We start from the raw sequence: 21,437 nt of genomic DNA, 5'->3' as shown, positions 1-21,437 counted from the left end.
ATTTTATTGTATGAAATATTCTTATTTTCTCATTGTCAAGTGAAACAGTGATTAATTCCTCCCCGAATATGTAGAATTAGCATTGTTTAATATATGGTTCAGTTGAGTCGGTCCCTATGGTCAAATCTTAAAAAAATGAAATATTGTATAATTCAAACAATAAAAAATAAAAGAAATAGTGAGTGATGGACATCATCGAATGACTCATTTGCATGTCACTGAGTTGTGCATATCACTATTTTGTGAAAAATAAGCGAAACTTTAAAATGCCATAACTTTCTTATTTTACATCCGATTTTGATGAAATTTTCAGTGTTATGCTAGTTTGATTTTTCTCTATTTATTCAAATCAACATTTTGCTGGGGTGGACTTGACCTTTAAGTAAATTTCAAGTCGAATTTTGCCTAATTTGAATATATTTTTGAGGTTCCATAAGATTTGACCGAGGCAGATACACATGTACTCCTTTTTAATTAGCTTTTTTACATCAAAGTTTTGATTTTAAGTCAAATGTGAGCAGTTTTCCCATATATGTCATGTAAATTCCACTAAAAATTTCCATTTACTGGATCATGATTGAACAATTCAAGCATACACAAAAATGTGTGACTACCGGTTTCATACGGACCGCTGAATAACAAATTTCAACTGAGAACAAGGCAATACTTTTAATGGAATTTATATTGGTGCTGCTCTCATTTCTAACACAATATCAAAACTTAAAATTCACAACTTTGATGGATTTGTCAAACATTCAATATACAGTTGGGGCCAGAAGTTTACATACACCCATGGAATTCAAAGTAAAGTTGACACTTGCCAACACCTTCAAATTTCCTGCATCTAATAAAATATTTGTGCTACAGTGTATCATGACGAATTTGGTAATTAACAAATGAGTATAAACCATGCCCAGAGCTGCCAACCACACTTGACAAAAAATCCTATTATTTCACCCAAAAAATCCTATTTTTAGACAAAAAATCCTATTCATACCCGTCGTGTACTTTCCTACTATACATCTCATTATTTTGTTGTGCTCACTGTAATTTGACCTTGGTCATGTGACGTGAAACTCATGCAGGATGTTCAGTGATACTTGATTAACCTTATGTATAAGTTTCATGAACTAGGTCCATATATTTTCTAAGTTATGATGACATTTCAAAAACTTAACCTTAGGTTAAGATTTTGATGTTGATTCCCCCAACATGGTCTAAGTTCATTGACCCTAAATGACCTTTGACCTTAGTCATGTGACATGAAACTCAGGCAGGATGTTCAGTAATACTTGATTAACCTTATGGCCAAGTTTCATGAACTAGGTCCATATACTTTCTAAGTTATGCTGTCATTTCAAAAACTTAACCTCAGGTTAAGATTTGGTGTTGACGCCGCCGCCGCCGTCGTCGCCGCCGCCGTCGCCGTCGGAAAAGCGGCGCCTATAGTCTCACTCTGCTATGCAGGTGAGACAAAAAGGAAAAAACTGTCTGCTTATTTTTTGCTAGAAAAGACACAGCTTCGAAAGAAACCAAGTATCAACATACATACAAATGCACATATGGGACTGTGATGTACTCACCTATGTGTTTTTATGTGTATTAATACATTTGGAAATCGGTCTTTTTGAGTCAAAAGAGAGGTCATAATTCCTGTTTTTAATGCTTGCAAATAGATTTTCAAAGTTCTGTGGAAGATATCTTAGCAGCAACATTTCGTATCGTAGCTCCCCGAGTCTGAATAGGCTGATAGCGCACAGATAGCTACATGTAGCTGCAGTGGTTTCATGCAAAGCTCACGCACGCCAGCCGGCCGGCTGGATAATAGCTACTGTATGCTAGAGCGGTAAGCCTATGTACTGTCATGTGTGTGTGTATTTGTGTGTAGATCAACAAAAAGGGCGCATGACGAATTGGTTGCAATTTGAACTGTATAAAGTTGATAAATGGTGCAAAATCGGGAGAAAAATTGCGCTACTTTGAAAATTATTGGTTGCCCGATTCGGGCCACCAAAACTTAACATTTTTCAATAATGATTGCCCGAGGTGGATTTCTGTTATGTCGAGCCTTACCATAGCTATATTTTCAAAAAATCGTATTTTATTTGTAAAAATCCTAGTGTCGTATTTTAAGTGAAAAATCGTACGGAATACGACAAAATCGTACTATTTGGCAGCTCTGCATGCCCCTTCATCACATTGCTTCGTCATTTAAAAATAAAAAATATCTAGGTGTCATTTCTCCCCAAAAAATCTTCATATTTTAGACAAATCAAAAATAGAAACTTGACCCCAAAAAAATTTGTGCTAGTTACTTCTCAACACAAACATTTCAGTTTACACCTTTTTTGTTCAGTGGTGACATATGATAGAAAATGTAATATAAATCATAGATTTGACATTTATATATTTCTATGAAACGATGTTTGAAAATATAACAGAATACATTCGGCATGAATATTCCTTTTTTTCTTCAAAGAAAATTCCACCTGAAATATACTTTAATCCCAACGGAATCCCTATCATGTGAAATAGCTTAATATGCTCTTTCATTTGATACCAAATTCATCATGGTAGTATCTATATTTCTGAAGCTCATATAGTAAATTTTACGATGTTTGGCAAGCGAACAAATTGAACTGAATTCCATGGGTCATGATGGGTGTATGTTTGATAGCATTGTGGACTTTAACTGCACTTGCTGCACATACTCAGTGATAACAAGAATGGATCACAGCTAACAAAAGAGACAAGAACAACATTTTTTTACATGTCAATAGTATATGATTAGTATTGTTGAGCTGCTTCTAATTGTACATGTACCTGTATGATAATACCAATATTATGTTATATTTGAAAACTGGTAACGAAACAGTGAACACTGATTAATCCAGACATAATTGATATTCATGCATAAATGATATCAATGAACTTTTGTTAAATAGTTTGCTAGGAATCGTCTTAAGTTAATCTATGAGTAGAATACAGTACATCTTCCGTATCTATAAATATGAGCTGAGCCCAATTTATATGACTCAAAGAAATCACATACAGCTATTATATATATACAACTACTGTATTATATGCATGTTTGTTGACGAACACATTATCGGTTGATATGTAAACATATGTAGGTAATATGTTATAAGCAATGTAATCAAGGAAAGACTGTTTAGGAAGTCTTGAAAAAAAGCACTATCAGGAGACATCAAGAAGTAAATAAGTACAAAAAGATAAATCAAATTTTTAGTTGAGCTCAACTGTTTCCCCATGAAAACCAAATGCTGTCATTCAAAAATGGATTCATCATGCTTTTTTTCCTTTTGTATATCAGCTCCATTGCATAACATGCATTTCATGTCATTATGGCACGTTTTAATATAAAATCACTTCGTTCAGAGATTTAGCCCAAAGGGAACGTCTTCTCTTACAAATGATACAGAAGTTTATCTACATGAACAATCCACATGATCACTGTACTTTGCATACTTGAAAAACTTTCTGCAAAAGGCCCATCAAAAGGCTTGCAACATATATATTTCATTTTTTTTTCTCCAATTCAAGGTTTATGCAGTAAACAAGATTGAAAGATTGCAAAAAATGATGGAAAACATAAAACATGAAATTATGGAATGCAAAAAATTCTGCCTTAAGCAACTCACACATTCTTGCGAAAAAACATAAATTGCAGGGAAAAATAGGTTCTTGCAATTGCCAGAGCAACAACCAGAAATAAAACACAAAACAAACCCTGTTAAAGTTTACTCTTCAGAACAGTCAATATCATGAATAATTAAAAAGAAATTACCAAATCACTCTACACAATCATAGAGCTCTCTATATACAGGAGAGTATACTTACAAAAAACCTAAATATTGATATTGCTGCCAATTGAATTGTACAAGGTGCGCGTGCATTGTTTGAGGGTTTTATATGGATTGCTACAAGGCACAAGGGAAAGCATCTAAGATAGTGGTCCAAGAGACAGAGTGGAGTACTCAATAAGCACTAAACAGCATCCAGGAACATTTCCATGGTGAGAAAGAGTAACAAGTTTAATAGGTAGATGGCTGCGGGTAGGGAAAGCTGGGAAATATCCTTGGCATGGAATGCGCAGTTTCAAAGCATATAAACTTGACTTAAGTGAAGAGAAGACAATACAGCCATGCTACATGCATTGTAGAAAAGATGGCAGGTTTACAATGTAGGTCTGTCCATATGAGAAGGGGATATAGTTGAGAAGTCCATGACAGGTGGCAACGTTGAAATAGGAGGTGGCACGCACGTGAATAATGAAAGACCTTGAAAACAGTTCTCACTTTGAAGTCATCATAGCTACAAACTCTGAAAAGCCAAAGAGAAAAAGATTTATTAAAAGCTGCAAACAATTGAGGTCATATGATTTTGTGGATACCCAAGTGCATGGTACACAATGGCCTGAATTCACATTTCACAAAGGTTTTGAAAACCATTGGTAGAACCAGTGGTTTATGCAGATTCCATTTATAAATTATGCTTAATTTACTGCGTATATTAAGAAATGTCCAATGCTTAAGTGCGCTTTTGTCGCAGTGCGCTTTACTGACACCTACTTACATGTAGTGTTGCCATGGTTAAACAAGCCATTTTATTTATGAGTCCACCATTTCAAACTTTCAATACAGTGGACTCATGAAATATAACGTGCTTATCCAGGGCAACATGCGTAAACTTGGCGCACTGTGACATAAGAGCGCATCAGCATTGGACATATTTTGATATACGGATAATATGTGGCAAATTAAGCATAATTTCTAAATGAAATCAGCATAAACCATTGGTTCAAGTGATGGGTTTTCAAAACCACCTATGTGAATTCGGGCCATTATGTCTGAGCTTAACTTCATTTGTACACTGAGCAAGAGTCAGTAATGAATACAGAGTGAGCAACGGTGGCTTACTAGCATTCTTTTCATTTTTCTTTTGTTCAAAAGCTCAAAATCAATAAAGCTTGTTAAATTTGGGTCAATGGCCAAACAGAGCATACTAAACAAATTAATAGTCAATACCAATAGTAATTAATCTCTATTTCCTACTATGTTGCAAATTACTTCGAAAAAGATTTTTATGGATAAATACAATAGAATCATTTATTCAATCGCTTATTTTCTAAGCAATTGATTTGTCATTGCAACTGTTTCCAAGCTGAAGCAGCAGGACTCAATAAGGATCAATCAAGAACCATTTTCGAATACGCACAGGATTAATACAGTGTGCATTACTCCCAAGACATTATCTAGGCCATGCACAAAATAAAAATTCCCATTCTTCCTCATTTTCAATTGACTAAATTTACTTTCTATTTACAAATCACTCAATTATTGAGTGAGCTCAAATGAAATTGGGGTAAATTTGGTATTTAAGAGTGTGAATATGAAATGAAGCAAAAATCCCCAATTTGATAAGATTACCTTCATAGTTGACCTGACCATCACCATCAATATCTGCTTCCCTGATCATTTCATCAACTTCCTCATCTGTCAACTTCTCACCAAGATTTGTCATCACATGGCGAAGCTCGGCAGCACTGCAAAATTAATGTGTACATATATATTAAAATAGACACTATCAAAAGTATGGCATTGAGCAGTTGTATTGTAGATACAGCATTTTTCAACACTTGTTTTCTGGCAACTTTTCTGATTTGTAATTGACAGTGAGGCACACACAGACATCAGACTGCTCATGAAATGGTCCCCCTGATGAGCCTCAAGACAGAGTAAAGGAATAAGTGCCTCATCCCCACCCCCTGTATTGCCACCCCTGATCATAATGAATTTGGTGGATCTAAAATTAGTGTTAAAGGGGAAAACAATCAGGAGATACTGTACAATGCTCAATTCCGTAAGCCCTATTCATTTGTACACAAAACTTGTACGTCATGAGTGTTTGTCGGACTAGTCCAGCAATCTCCGAATGTGTCCGAAAACGTGTGAAAGTGACCAAAGTCAGAGGCTACACATTCAGAAAATTCGCAGCCTACGCTTATCACTGGATGCGAGCTGGACTGCTCATCAACCTAGACGAAGCCCATTGATTGCACCGAACACCTAGCAAGCTAATAGCCTGCAGCGTGGGCCAGGGGCCGGGAGGGTATATCGTGTACATGCATGCTGCAATGAGATAATATGCAAGTTTGACAGACCGAGTGAGGCAAATTCAAGCAAAGACAGCAGAGTGCAACAATAATGGATACGTCAGATTCCGAAAATAGGACAAAACACAGTGCAAGGATATATCTTCACAATGCTTACGAAGAGTCAGTGGGTCCGACAAAGGGACAGCTTTCTTAAATCGCGGCCTAGAAGCTGCAGGCTAGGGCGATTGGATGAGGAGTTCGCCCTCCAACCTCTCCATCGCCATGGCTTGCAGGCCCACGGTCCCGGCGGTAGCTTGCACATACGCAGCATACGCGGCGAATCGAATAGCCGAGCTCTCCCATTTTCGTTCAGTTGTCAATTTAGCTGGTCCTAAATATGGAGGTTATAAAGCCTGCAGTCCAGAGAAAGCAAATTGCTCGCAAATACATGAATTACCCCTGGCTGGTCGCTTTAATCTTGCATTCTGAGTGATCCAGGGAGTTAAGAGTCTTTGAATATTCACCTTCCCAATCTGAATGCACACACCAAGTTGAGAACAAAATGCCACACTGCCATTGAAGCCATACTCAAACTAAAAGCCATGACCATTGTTCTCTTGCAGCTGATCACTAATATTTATAGCTCCAAACATCATTGAGCCGAAACAGTAATGATTATTATGCCTCAGGAACAAAATGTTTTTTTTTTTGCATGCCTAAAATTGGACATCATGTGAACATGATGGCAGTAGTCTCATCAGTAACATTAGAAGAATTGGGACTTATTAAATTCATACACTCGGGTATCATGTAAATAGCTGGAGGGCAACATGGAAGCAATATGTAAGACGCTTTGAAAAAAAGAGGAAAAGAAGTTAAATGTATTGGGACTAGAAAAAGAACTAGGCCCTTTATAAAGTATCATTTTACAATCCAGAAGAAAATCTTCATTTATAATCACAAGTAAACTGGGTTCCAAAATAAACTTATCAAATTTTACAAGGGCACTGCACAAATACCACTTCATCAAAATGAACAATATTTTTACACATGCTAGTTTGAATAATCTTTTCTAAACGCATGTCAATACTTAAGAGATCGGTTCGATCACAGAGAGGCTATAGCCCCTCACATCAATTGGTTTCAGAATCCAAAGTCACAAAATTGCAAAAGAAAGACCGATGGAAATGAGATGGGATTAAACAAACTTCCCAGTGTATTACACATGTCCTACATGGTCATGTTTCAGTGATTGGCTCAAGCATAAAGAAGCTACAGGAAATCAACATCAAAATTTAAAATCACTGGAACAATCATACAGCAACACACGAACTCCCCTGGGGATGTCCTGGTAAACGGGGGACAGTCTGAACATGGTGTCTGTGTGTATCTTACTCAGGCACACATGGAAAACACCGTGTACAGATTATCCCCCGCCCCCTTGACAATGCAGGCATCTGTGGTATTTGCATTAAGATGTAAACTCATTTCGAATGTGCTGCATCGCCACAGCACACTCATTAATGGGTATAATATTACCTGATGAAGCCATTGCCATCCTTGTCAAATACCCGGAATGCCTCCCTGATCTCCTCCTCACTGTCTGTTTCCTTCATTTTCCTTGCCATCATCGTGAGGAATTCTGGGAAGTCTATCGTTCCATTTCCTACAGTCACACAAAGAAAATGATAAAGTATATGTAAATGCTGTGACAAAATTACTGTCACTAGTTTTATCTTCACTAGTTGAAATAGAAAAGATGGCGGCATAAAAGTGGGCTATGAGGCTTTGAGAGACTAGATAGTCTTTCCCTTTTTTAACTTAAAAATACATCTTACAGTACACAAATTAGATCTTAAATTTCAGAATTATTTCTTATTCATCTTTTCATCAAATAAAAAAAAATCTGAATATTGAACAAAAATCCGATATCTGAAAACCTGATCCTATTATGTCACAACTTTCATTTACTACTGGCATTCATTAAAACAAGGTAGGCAAGTCACTAATACATACATGTATATCGAAATAATGATATATGATATATGATAATGTATGCACACACACCTACTTCTACACAAGGACTGGAATAGATCTTTCCACATTTATACATTGTATTAGCCACATCTGTTTCCACTTGTATATTTACAAAATGTAGACACAGATGTGGCTATTATGGAGAGCAATGAAATATTACAATGAAAATACAATTGAATTTTTTTCATTAATTTTTTCTTTGTCAATTTTCATATTCTTTTACATAACTAGAGCATATATATGAGCAACAGCCCATTCAAGACTCAAGGTCTGCTAGTTGTCACTTTACTGATTATTGATTTACAGCCCGGCAAGCCAAACAAAGAATAATGCATTTCCCAGGGATTCCAATTACACTGCTCAGTACTCACATCAATGGCAGTGCTGATGTACCAATGTAAAGGAATACAAATTACAATTTTGTCTGTATGAGCATTAAGCAATGATATGATTTCAATCTTTGTATTCACTTCTCAAGGACAGATTGTGCTGGTTCAATAAAAGACAAAGCAGTAACTCACAGAAGTTTTAAAGTGTTATGCTGCTTGTAGGCCTGACCATTCATTTCACAGTTTAGTGTGACACTATAATTTAATTCACACTTAGATCCCAAGTTGCATGCAGTATATAACACATCACCGCATTAGTCAGATTGTGTTCAGGGGACACGCATTTGGCATATGTGTGAGGCTACAACTACAATGTACATGTAGGCCTAACCTCTGTGAAACTGCTTCCAAGTGACTATATATAAGCTACTCCACTATCCACGACAAGTGTCTTTCATGAGGTAGAGAGAAGGTATTCCTTACCAGTTAATTATTTATCCTGCAACTACAAAATTCCACATCAATGATCATCTATTTATTCTTTGAAAAACCAGAGCAGATTACATGCAACTACATGCAATTAAGTCATTACTACAATGACAATAGGATTTAGTCGTACAAGTTGAGACAATGTTTTTAGTTGTTGCAGGAAATAAACACAAGTGGGGTGAAATTTCATGTTTATTAAGACTTATTGCATCTTTATCTCCACAAGCTTTCATACATATCCATTCAGAGCTGTTTCAAACTTACCATCAGCATCAACTTCATTGATCATATCTTGAAGCTCAGCCTCAGTTGGGTTTTGACCCAGTGACCTCATCACTGTGCCTAACTCCTTAGTAGTGATGGTGCCATCGCCGTCCTTGTCAAATAGGGAGAAAGCCTCCTTAAATTCTGTAGAAATATAATTTACAAGAAACTATCACCAATTTCTACATCTTGTTGACTATCACTTATACTAATTCATTCACAAAGTTTCACACAAAATAAGAATAACTAAATATCAATAGTCTACAGTCTGCTGCGAAAAGTAAATGAAATCTGCAGTGTCATGCAACAAAAATCACATGTAAATGGGAATGGAGGCTACACAAGGCATTGAAGACAAAATATAATTCAAATAGAACTTTACAGCAACTTCATTATATTTGCCTAACAAATGCCTTGTGTCACCACAATTACCAATCCAAGTTCAACAATTCCTAACAAAATATGATAGCACATTTTCATACTCTTATCTTAGGTAATTTGTATTGAAGTGTAGTTCCATAGGACACTTCAGAATAACTTCATTTAAAAGGATAATGAAACATGTTTTCTCTACTTTAAATTTAAAAAAATTCACCTGCAATTTGCTCTTCAGTGAGTTGATCAGCCTGTACGAAAAAAAAATTAAAGAAACAAACATTAATGAAGTAGAAATACAGTATTTGCACTAACAAATAAATAGTATCTTTAGTTCAAAGATCTCATAATTTGACAATTTATGAATTTACTTATCAATTTATAAGTAAAAAAAAAATTGACAGTAAAATGGGCACCGTTTATAGAAATATTTTAGATGGTGATCATCCATGCATGAATAGGGGCCCCTCGTTCATAAAACTTGTAATAGCAAATGTGTAACTTATATGCAATAACAGTTTAAAGGGATGGTCCAGACTGGAGATATTTATATCCCAATAAATAGAGTAAAATTCAGAGCAAAAGGTGAAAATTTGATCAAAATCCGATAACAAATAACAAATTTATTTTCAAAACAATACCAATTTTTTATAGAAGAGTATTTATGCACAATTTAATTAATAATCGGTTGCCGCATAGGGTCTACTTTTATTATTTTTCATTCATAGAACCATCCTTACAATACAAGAAACAGAAAGGCGAAATGTGAATCTTGCCCAAAATAACACCAATTTGGGAAAATTTCATTTTCTGGTCCTACTTTATGAATCTGCCAAGTAATATTAGAAACACCCCCAGTCACAAGATATTTAGAAAATCATTAAAACTAATGCTACTGGAAGATTATATTTAATTTGGTATGGTAAATACTGCCTGAATTATAACAAATATTTCTGTATAAAGATTTTTGTGAATAATTAAGATATTTCTTTCCTGTAAATAGTTTAAATGTAAATGATCGCAATTGGCTGCATCAGTAATTATGGTAAACGCATCCAAAGACGAATTATGGTAAGATGATTTGTCTACCGAGGTGACCAAATATGGAACTCTATTGGAAAAGAAAATTCCCCCTTGTATCACTTTATATTAACAAATCTTAAAACATGCTCATCCCCCCTCATCCTGATTATTGTTGTTAGCAACACCTGCATCATTCCCCCCTCAATCAATCCCTTAGGCCCTGCTTGAGTTTAGGTTATATCTGTAAGTTATTTCTCTTTATTGTTTACATTTTTTCAGTTTTCTTTTAGTCCCCCTATTGCTTTTAATTACATTTTGCTTTTATTATCATATTGTATCTTGTTTCTTTTACCAATATTGTATTTTTTATGATTTATGTCATGATTTTGTGCTTTTGTCAGTACTATGTTTGATTGTTTATTGTACTTTTTATTTTTGTGTGTATGGACCCCTACGAAATCAGCATTTGCTGATAGAGTGTTCCATCCCACAAGTGGTAAATAAATAATTTTTTAAAAACATTGGACTACTGAATTTGATGTATGCAAGTTCCCCCAAGTCTGCATAGTTCCCCTTGCAACATTATAATAATTATTCATAATCACGTATTAAATTTTATTATTTGTTAATTAATAATTTTTATCTATAGATTTTTCTTCAAAACTGCATTTTGTAACATCGCTAATCGAAGGTACGTCATAACAAAGTGGTTCAAGGGTCAGACCTATTGTATTTGCTTTGTTGACAAACGGATCGAGGGATCTACACGAGATCGTCTGGTAAGAAACCTTCAATTTTTCACCTTTTTATTAACCAATTTTTTTAACCTTCATCTATGTATTAGGCATATGAAGGTGTAAAAAAAGATGGATTTCCCTAGGAAATCCATCTTTGTTTTGATGTGTCTCTTATACATATATGGAAGGCGGTTCAAGGCTCCATGATGAAGAAGTATTTGTCAAAATATTTAAAAATATCATCATGGAGTCCTCAAGGCTAGTCCTACCTGTGCTGTAGCTCACTGCAACCATCCTGCCTGTGGGGAATCTACAGGTAGGACTATGGTATGCCAATGCTGTACAGAGCACACACTTTAAAAAATCATTAAAATATCACTTTTGTGACCAAAATTACTACTTTCCATACAGTTGCAATTTATTTTTCCTTAGTAACTTGGGAATAATTTTTGTATTCACCAGAGCGCTCAAAAACTTGAATTTTGGGCATATTTTTGTGTACGCCCTCTATTGGTGGAAAGTAATATGGCAAGAAAATTTTAATTTTTCAATCTCTATTTTTAATTACCGGGTAAGAAAAAAATAATTTAAAGAATCAAATTTACTTAAGAGCCAAGTTGTATGATGAATAGGTGTAATGGAAACTGTCAGTGTAAAAAACCGGGCATTTTGTCCCAAAGAAAAAGAGAAAATAAGCCAAACATTGCCACCTTATTTTGCCACACATGGAGATATAACAGAGAACAAGGTTATAACTTTGTTCATTGAATGAGTGGCTGTAGATTCCCCACAGGCAGGATGTTGCAGTGAGCAAGTGGGGCTAACCTCGATAAGTAATTAGCGTCTCTTGCTATTAATTAGCTCCAATTACCGGTACCAATGACCAAATGTTTTGTTTAGATATATGTCAAGTCCCCCTTGTCTGCGCACACGCGAATCTGCGCGATTCTAGTAAAAGAAGATACGAAACGAGCACGAACATTACACATGCAATACATAGACAGGTATTCATTAAAAAATCCAACTCAAAATGATGGAAAAATAATGAATTTAGGGCATTTCGTGTGACGGCCTCAAAATGCAGCCTTTCTCATCAAAATCCCTGAATTGTGTGCAAAGTGAATGAGTGCGCAGACATGGGGTAGGCCTACCACTTTTTTTCAATCTGAAAATGACAGCCGGATGTTTTTTCAAGAAAATCGTATATTTCCTTTCATTTTTTTAATGAGAAATTTGGTACACTTAGGCCCTAATCAAAATAATGTAAGGAACATTAACTGAAAGATTTTTTGAAATAAGAAGAAATTCATGTTCAATCTTAACTCAAATTGTTAGGTGCGCAGACTTGGGGCCCATCATCATAGATTCTAGATCTGTACCGTATGTGATGTAGATCTATCTATGGCAAGTTCCCCCAAGTCTGCGCAGTCCCCCTTGTCTGCGAACTCGCGCGTATCTGCGCGATTCTATTAAAAGAAGATACGCAACAAACACAGACTTAACACATGCAATACATAGACAGGTATTCATAAAAAAATTTGACTCAAAATAGTGGAAAAATAATGAATATAGGGCATTTCATGTGAAGGCCTCAACATGCAGTCTTTCTCATCAAAATCCCTGAATCGTGTGCAAAGTGAATGAGTGCGCAAACATGGGGTAGGCCTACCACTTTTTTTCAATCTGAAAATGACTGCCCAAGGTTTTTATTTAAAAATCCTTTATTTTCTTTCATTTTTCGATGAAAAATTTGGTACACTTACTCATAATAATATAAGGAACATTACTAACTGAAAGATTTTGTGAAATAAGAAGAAATTCATGTTAAATCTTAACTCAAATTGTTAGGTGCGCAGACTAAGTTGGGGCCCACCATTATAGGATGGGGGATCGAGTGTCCGGACACTTTATATTTTTGAAGCCTTCTTTTTTGTCTTTGGATTACACTAAAAATATGAATTCAATACTTGTAATCATCTTCTATTTTGTTTTTTATAATATTTCCTAACATTTTGTACTAAAAATTTATGAAACTTCGCTTATAAATTTTTCCAAATGACTTTTTAAAAATTGATCGTCCGGACACACAACCTGTCCGGACACACAACAACTGGGTATACTACTTTAGTATTCAATGTAATTGTTGTACCTGACACTGAGTGACAGTGTCACTGTCAGTGATATATTTCAAATTCAATTCAATGTCATTGAACTTAATTACACTCGGAGTCGGAGAGTTGACCATGAATACGGATTATTACGGTAACACTAACAAGTATGGTCATTTCCCCCATGTCTGCGCGGTCTCCCAAGTCTGCGCACCCGCGTATCTGCGCGATTCTAGTAAAAGAAGATACGCAACGAGCACGAACTTTACACATGCATTACATTTACATAGACAGGTATTCATAAAAAATCTGACTCAAAATGGTGGAAAAATAATGAATTCAGGGCATTTCATGTGACGGCCTCAAAATGCAGCCTTTGTCATCAAAATCCCAGAATCGTGTGCAAAGTGAATGAGTGCACAGACATGGGGTACCATTTTTTTTTCAATCTGAAAATGACTGCCCAAAGGTTTTTCAAGAAAATCTTATATTTTCTTTCATTTTTTAATGAGAAATTTGGTACACTTACTCTTAATAATATAAGGAACACTATCAACCAAAAGATTTTGTGAAATAAGAAATTCATGTTAAATCTTAACTCAAATTGTTAGGTCATTTTGGTGCGCAGACTTGGGGCCCACCATCACCCAGTTGTTGTGTGTCTGGACGATCAATTTCAGAAAGTCATTTGGAAAAATTTTCAAGCAAAGTTTCATCAATTTTTCGTACAAAATGTAAGGAAATATTATGGAGAACAAAATGGAAGATGATTACAACTATTGAATTCATATTTTTAGTGTAATCCAAAGACAAAAAAGAAAGCTTCAAAAATATAAAGTGTCCGGACACCCGACCCCCCATCCTAACACTAGTAAGTAGTAACAGTAACACTCACACTCACAGGAATCAGGGAATCAGGGACAACTCGGAAAGTGAAGAACATTACCATCAGACCATATCTCTAGAAAATCTTTACAAGAAATTTCGAAATGACGGAAAAATAGACGCAAATTTGTGGGAAAAAAATCTCGTAATGGGTGAGACAACCTGGCCCGCGGTCCGAGATGTCCCGTGGTCCGAGTTGTCCCGACCCCACTCACAGTAACACTAACACTAATTATAAAATAGCTGTATTATTTCAAGCATCGCGATTGGTCAATACGCGTCACATGACATCCAACTTTTTTTGTGCACTGCACGGTAGTGCAAAAAGGTGTGCAACGAAAATTGACATTGCACGCTCGAGCAAACCAGTGCGGTAGAAGTCCAACAAAACTGTACTGTAACTTTTTAAAAAATTGTTTCTGTGTTGCTATTTTATAAAACAAATAATGCACTTGCTCTGTCGTGCGTAAAAGTAAATGCAGAGAAAGCTCGGTTTCTTCAGATGGAGCACACTGGGCACTCGCCGCAAGCGGCTCGTGCACAGTGCGACTCCTATCTAAAGAAACCTCGCGTGCTCTGCATTTCCACTAACGCACTCGGCTGCATGCATTATTTGTATACAGTAACACTTCTCCGACGTTAATCTCGCATTAACCACAACATGACAAATGAGACTAGTTAAGACAAGAGCATTGACTTGTCTCGAACATTTTATTTCCAGGATCAGGCTTCAACTTCAAGCTCAACTAGAGTCTACTACTTTTTACTAGATCTATACTATAGTCTATACCATGTCTATTCGACAAAAAAGCTACCAAATCCGATTGACCTTTGCTTTGCCCTTTCTTTTTTCTTTGAATTGACTTTGCAGAAAAAAGAAATTGGGCGGGGATCAGATCAATAGGGCCTACAAACATACAAGCACATGAAAATACAAGAAATATTAAGGCAACACACTAAAAATGAAACATCTTTATTAAAGTGAGATACTCACCATTATATTGACGTAAAATTAATGATAGAGGCAAAAACAAGGACCTGTAGGAGTGTAGCCGGTTCGCAGGCGAGGAGAAAGATACTGCAGTTGAATGGTCAAAACCGCGTCACACACACACCGCACACACAAAATTAATCGTATTTCACGTGTACGTGTCTGGGGCCACAGTGTATCGAGAGAGAATGCAGTTGGAATGCGTGTTTTTATGCAGGGATTGTGTGTGGAATTTCGCTTGTTGATTGCCGTATGCCTCATGCAGCTAGCTCAAATCAAATCATTAGCCCAGTCTTTTCCTTTACCGTCTTTCAATGGACCGCTTTACTGAGCCGCACTGCGACATATCCATGCGCGGGAATGCACCTAGCTTTTTTGCATTGCATGTTTGACACGGTCCTCGCGTGGCGTCTTTTACGTCAGATAGATTTTTTGTATAAATTTACTTAATTCAGATTATTCAAAAAGCTATTGTTCTAGTCATTATTCGATAGGGATTCATTTCAGTTATTCGAATGTATAGCAACTTAAGAGAAGAAGAACGCATTTTCAATATAATTGGCTCATTAACAAATCAACCATGTCGACAGTTCTTTTAAAAGCGTGTATGGGACAATTATAAACTATACCGAAATTAGCGGTTTAATCTTAAACAATAAACATTCTTAGTTTCACCCCCCCCCGGGGGGGGGGTACTTAATTTTGGTTCGGAAGGGGTTGTGCGGCTGAAGGTTCCCATACCCATATTTACGGGTCATTTGGGCTAAAAAGGTACCCATTAAGGATTTATTAAAATTTGACAAGAAAAAATAAGGTTATCACCCCAAATTATGGACCCATGCTGAGGCCAGTGTCTAGAAATTAGGGCCATCGGACCCATGTTTAAGGCCAGTATCTAAAAATTGGGGCCATGTTTACGGATTTTCCAACATAAAAAAGGCTACCCCATGCTTAGGGATTTCTTCCAAAACTTAGCGACCCATTCCAGCGGCACATCCCCGATATGCCTTATTTCGTGAGAACCCCCCCCCCCCCCCGGGGGGGATTCAAAATAATGATCGACTCAAAATTACTGTCTAATTAAGGTGCCGTCAAAATCTTCCCAAAATTTTAACTGTAGGCCTATTGCATGTTTTGATGCAGAGTTCCAATGGTTATGATTAATTGAGTTTCGGCGGCTAAGAAACATGAAATGAATCAATACTTCATAAAAGTACGCAGCCCCTAGATTTATAAATTATATGTCAATTATTAAAAATATTTAATACAAAGCAAATCATTTTTTAATGAAAGAACACAAAGACGAGTAGGGGTGTAAGTCCCTCTTTTGTTTGTAAAAAATTGGCACTTATACGAAAAAGGGCACACTGCACAACACCTTGAATTTTAGTATTTTCTCAATTTCATTCTTCATTTCTCAACTTTGCCTTCTATATACTCATCATCTTCGAGAGGACATTACCCTTGGATACCAGTTACTTCCACTCCTTAGCAATAATCATGCCAACAAGAAGTGGTCAATAATGACCCTCGCACAGCATACTCACCTGTGACTCACTAAAAATTCTCTAAATTGGTATTTGGTATCTCTCTCTCCCCTCTCTCTTTGTTTAGAACCTCCATCACATCACTACTTTCTTTTCTGACCCACTTCTCAAAGTTTTCTACTTTAGTAAACACGTGTTTTGAGAACGTCGTCAAATTACTTTTGTGGACTTCCATCATCTCACTTGAAGCAAACTTCATCCATTGTATCTTCTACCTCATCTCATATTTAAGTTTCCGTACTATATACCCTCATTTTTTCTCCGTCATTTCACCAAGAGAAAAATCCAAAATACCGCTTGTGCTATATAGTTTTTGTGATAATATCTGTGTGATTTTGTGCATATTGTGTCAAATACTGGGATCGTGCAATTATTATTGGAACACTTTGAATAAATTGGAGGATTGTCTGTCGGATGTCTCTACACGCATAAAGTCGGTAAGTGGAGATCGATTGGTTTACCATTTCATCTATAACCAACCCCCGCTTCAACCTAAAGCGGGCCCGGCTCCTCAGGTAGGCCTACAATAGGAGCACAGTTATGTATACACGTTCGTGTGGGGGAATTTTCCTTGCATAAAAAGGGCACTTTCTGGGTAAAAAAGGGCACTTTTTCAGTGCTTAAAAAGTGGGGGCAATAGGAGGCGATTCATGATCTTAAAAAAAAAGGTTTAAAGGATCATTGGCATAAAAAAGGACGGCCCAACCGCGGCTAAATGGCCTCGATCGGCCGATAGTCCCCACGCTGTGGCTCACTACCCCTATACCATGAAGATGAGAGAGCATGAACATGATAAAGGAATTAAAATAAGGAAAATAACTGAAGGATGGGGATATAGAGAATTCAAACGGTGCTTCATTGCTGTGTACTCACGGCAGCATAATAAAAGAATGAAATTGCTCGTGCTTCACTCGCATTCTTCCTTTGAACTGATATACTATCACGAATTCGAAGTAACCTTTTGAAAATGTCCCTTTTCAGGTCAGTAAAAAAACATACAAGCCCGGCATACAAGCTCCGTCAGTAGAAATCAAAATATCAGTTGTGCGAGCGTCAAGCGCAAAATGTTTTTCTTGATATTCTGGACATTAAGCACTTTCTAAATTCACGAATATGATATTACTCAACAAAATAAGGGACTCGGGGGCTTGCACCCCAAAAATTTTAAGTGAGAAAGAAAAAAATAGATACAGTCATGTATAATTATATTAAAATTGGCCCTATATCCGTATATCGATAATGCAAAATTTGTCATCAGCACCCTCAAATTGACAAGAAACCATAAAAAATATTGTATATAATTATGAAAAAAAGAAGGTTTGGTCCATTTTCTATGGGTCCTAGCCTGGACAACTCTGCCCAGATGTAGGACCTATTCTCCGCGATTTGAAGAAAGTGGGGTGTATCGTGCATAACATCACAACGATGGTCATTTCAAAAAGCTCCTTGGTTGTTTCCAAGTTATTTGTACATGGTTATACTCACAGTGTTTTCATAAGAGGACCTTCACGACCTCCCTCGTTACACACGCTTTTAAGAAATGCCTGGAAAAAGTAGCAAGAGAAACCCGTGATTGCTGCATGCACGGTCAATTTTATCAATACAAGGTTATTAGGATAAATTCTCCTTCATTATTTGAAGAATGGTATACCTATAACATTTTTTTTTTTTAAGAGATAACTTTTTTTTATCAGTACCCTGTTTGCGAAATTGGACCACCTTATGACATGCGACCACGTATCTTTCTAATGAGTCATTATGTAATGTGTGGGTGTGTGTCGTGCATGAGGGAGGGTGGGTGGGTGTGGGTGAGGGTGTGTAGGGGATGTGTGCGTGCGTGTGTGTGTTTAATTGAGTTTGTTTGTTTTGTGATCGAGCGCCTTTTGGATGTTGATTCATGATTTTGCCCCCCCCCCCCCATCTGAAAAATTGATAGACGCCTCTGTTTTCTTTATAAGACATCATTCTGTTGATACTGCATGCCTGAAGTGACCCTAAACCAAAAATTAGACTACTCCAGACCCAGGGGTTCATGTAAGGCAAATTGTAATGTTTATGCATATACTTTTATGCATAAAATAATGAGGATAATATTGGATGTGGTGGTTTTATAATAAGAGAGAGAATAAATTATACCTGAAAGTTTTTAGTATCAAATAAATGCAATGCGCAAGCAAAAAACAAACAAAAAAACAAATCAACATTTTGATATATAATTCTCTGAAGTCCACCCGTATAGCATCGGACTCAGTCCCAGTTTCTGGCAAAGATATTTATAATTATTGTATAGGTGTCAAAGTCTGCCCGTGGCATATAATAAGAGATTTGTATAATAGGCCTACATTGCTTGTAGAAATTTGAAGTTATAAACTTCTTGTTGATATCTAATTTAAAAATTCTAACTGGAACACTGTTTGGCAATATTTACCACTAGAAGACAATCATGATGGACAGGCAAAGCTCTCTTCTGAATCAAATCTCCTCAAAGACCAATGAAATTCCCAACAATATTTGATATCGGGGATACAACAACAATCAGATGCAGTGGCGTAACAGGCGGGGGGCAAGCTGCCCCCCCCCCCTGGCGGAGTTCACCTGGAAAATAAAAAAAACGGGGAAAGAAAAAAAACGGGGGAGAAAGACAGAAAGGGAAAGGGAAAGGAAAGAAAAAAAAAGGAATGGGGAAAAGGAAAATTATACTCGATTTGTATTACTTTATACTATTTTGTATTATGTTTTGAATGGAATAAAGAATTGAATTGACAGGGGAAAAGGAAAGGGAAAAGAAAACTAAGGAAAAAAAACATAAAAAGGGAAAACGAAAAGAAAACGGGAAAAGGAAGGAAAGGAGAACAAGTGAGAAAGAACAATTCTCTCCGATATACAAATACATTAGCATGATTAGTAAGACAGGGAAATAATTAAAGATGACCAAAAGGCAAACAAAAGCGGGAAATGAAGGTAAAATGGAATGAGCCAAAATCTAAATTGGAAAATAAAGAAAAGGGACAAGATAAAACAAGCGGGCTTCCGAGGATTGACGATGATAACGAGCGGGAAGAAAGATGGATGGTAGCATAATGTCGTATGAAAGTCTATCATAAACTTGCTAAATCTCTAAACTACCGGGGGCTCTGTCCAAGACCCCGTGCAGTTGGGGACCCTTCCTGCATCAAACTTTGTGTTGAAACACTGGCGTACCGGATGGGGGGTGGTTCCACAGCCAAGGGGAAATAAAAGAAAAAAAAAGGAGGCAGCGAAATGAGATGAATGAAAAAAAATATATATATGACATGATATTTGCCATGATGTAAAAATCTATCACATAATTAGAATTTCATTTTAAAAGGCAATTTTTCTTTCTGGCTCGCTTCGCTCGCTGGCGACTTTTTACAAATTTTCCCACATTTGCTATGGTGTGCCGCCTCAAAATATTTGGATGATTACGGTATATACACAACTGCATTGAATTTATGTGAAAGCTATAAATATACACGCAATTTGATTAAGATTAGTGGCCATCTGTAAGGTTTAAAATGAGAAGGGTGAAATAATGATTTTTTTTTTTAACATTATGTCAAAATATATCACAAAATTTGATTTTTGTAATAAAATATCAAAATTTTGGTCGCTCGCTGCTTATAAATTTTACGTGATACGACATAATTATCTGGCCCCCTCAAAATTTTTGGCTCATTACACCACTGTAGATAAATCACCTTTTCTTTGTTATAAAATAGTGCCCTTTTCGAAAGAAAAGGTGCCCTTTCTTCTCTGTGCGCCCCCTCCCACTTTCAACTTCGGTTCGCCTTCCCTGAAGACAAAAATCATGCCTTTGTTTTTATGAGCCATAATGCTGGTAACCTTACAACATGTACAACATACAAAAGCAAGTAAAACTCATAATGACAAGGATCGCGTGTTCATCTTTATTTTTTATTTTTATTTTTTTATTTGATAATTGGTGCCACAGTGCGTATCCAGGCCAGGCATTAGTGTCGTGGGCGGTATCTGAGGGCCTCGCAAAAAGAGAGGGATGAGAAAAAAAAGAAAAATATCCTCCATTTAGAGGATTTCGCCCCAAAAGGTGTTTGGGGTCCGTGTATAATTTTGCTTTCGGATGCTTCCTCTCAGCCTAATTTTGTGCCGCTAATTCTCTTTTCTATGATCGGGTTTACTAAATCTGCAATAATTATTCATTTTTACAAAGATTAAGAAATTAGTGCTTTATTTCTGCTGGTAATATTTTTGGCGTGCAGAAACTTGGCACAAGACAGAGAGGAAAAGGGGATAATTCAAATAAATCAAGCAAAGAATTTCGCGCCCGCCTCATTTGAATGTGAAAATTTTGAATGCATCGATTTTGGAAATAAAAAGGAATTCCTATTTTCCTTTCATTTCCGTGTTCTAGCCATAGGTGTCGATCACGAGAGGGGGGGACATGCCTACATCCTCCAATTTTGTTTTCAGGTGGGGATGGCCTGTATTATCATTATAATATTAATAATAATAAAAGTAGCAGCAGTAGTAAAAT

General features: G+C 36.4%; 1 protein-coding gene across 1 annotated transcript; it reads right to left on the bottom strand.

Annotated features, from left to right (window-relative positions):
• Positions 1-664: 664 nt before the first annotated feature.
• On the bottom strand, positions 665-15,965 carry LOC129264882 (calmodulin-beta). The gene is made up of 6 exons (XM_054902840.2): positions 15,360-15,965; positions 9,833-9,863; positions 9,238-9,381; positions 7,658-7,784; positions 5,451-5,566; positions 665-4,344 (listed from the first exon to the last, which is right to left on the bottom strand). Exons 1-6 carry the CDS (start codon positions 15,360-15,362, stop codon positions 4,316-4,318), a joined length of 450 nt encoding a protein of 149 aa, XP_054758815.1. The 5' UTR covers positions 15,363-15,965; the 3' UTR covers positions 665-4,315.
• Between the last annotated feature and the right edge of the window lie 5,472 nt (positions 15,966-21,437).

Source organism: Lytechinus pictus, chromosome 7 (assembly GCF_037042905.1).
Source record: "Lytechinus pictus isolate F3 Inbred chromosome 7, Lp3.0, whole genome shotgun sequence".
Taxonomy (NCBI): Eukaryota; Metazoa; Echinodermata; class Echinoidea; order Temnopleuroida; family Toxopneustidae; genus Lytechinus; species Lytechinus pictus.
Note: the sequence above shows the minus strand (reverse complement) of the source record. Positions and strands in the feature narration are given on the sequence as shown.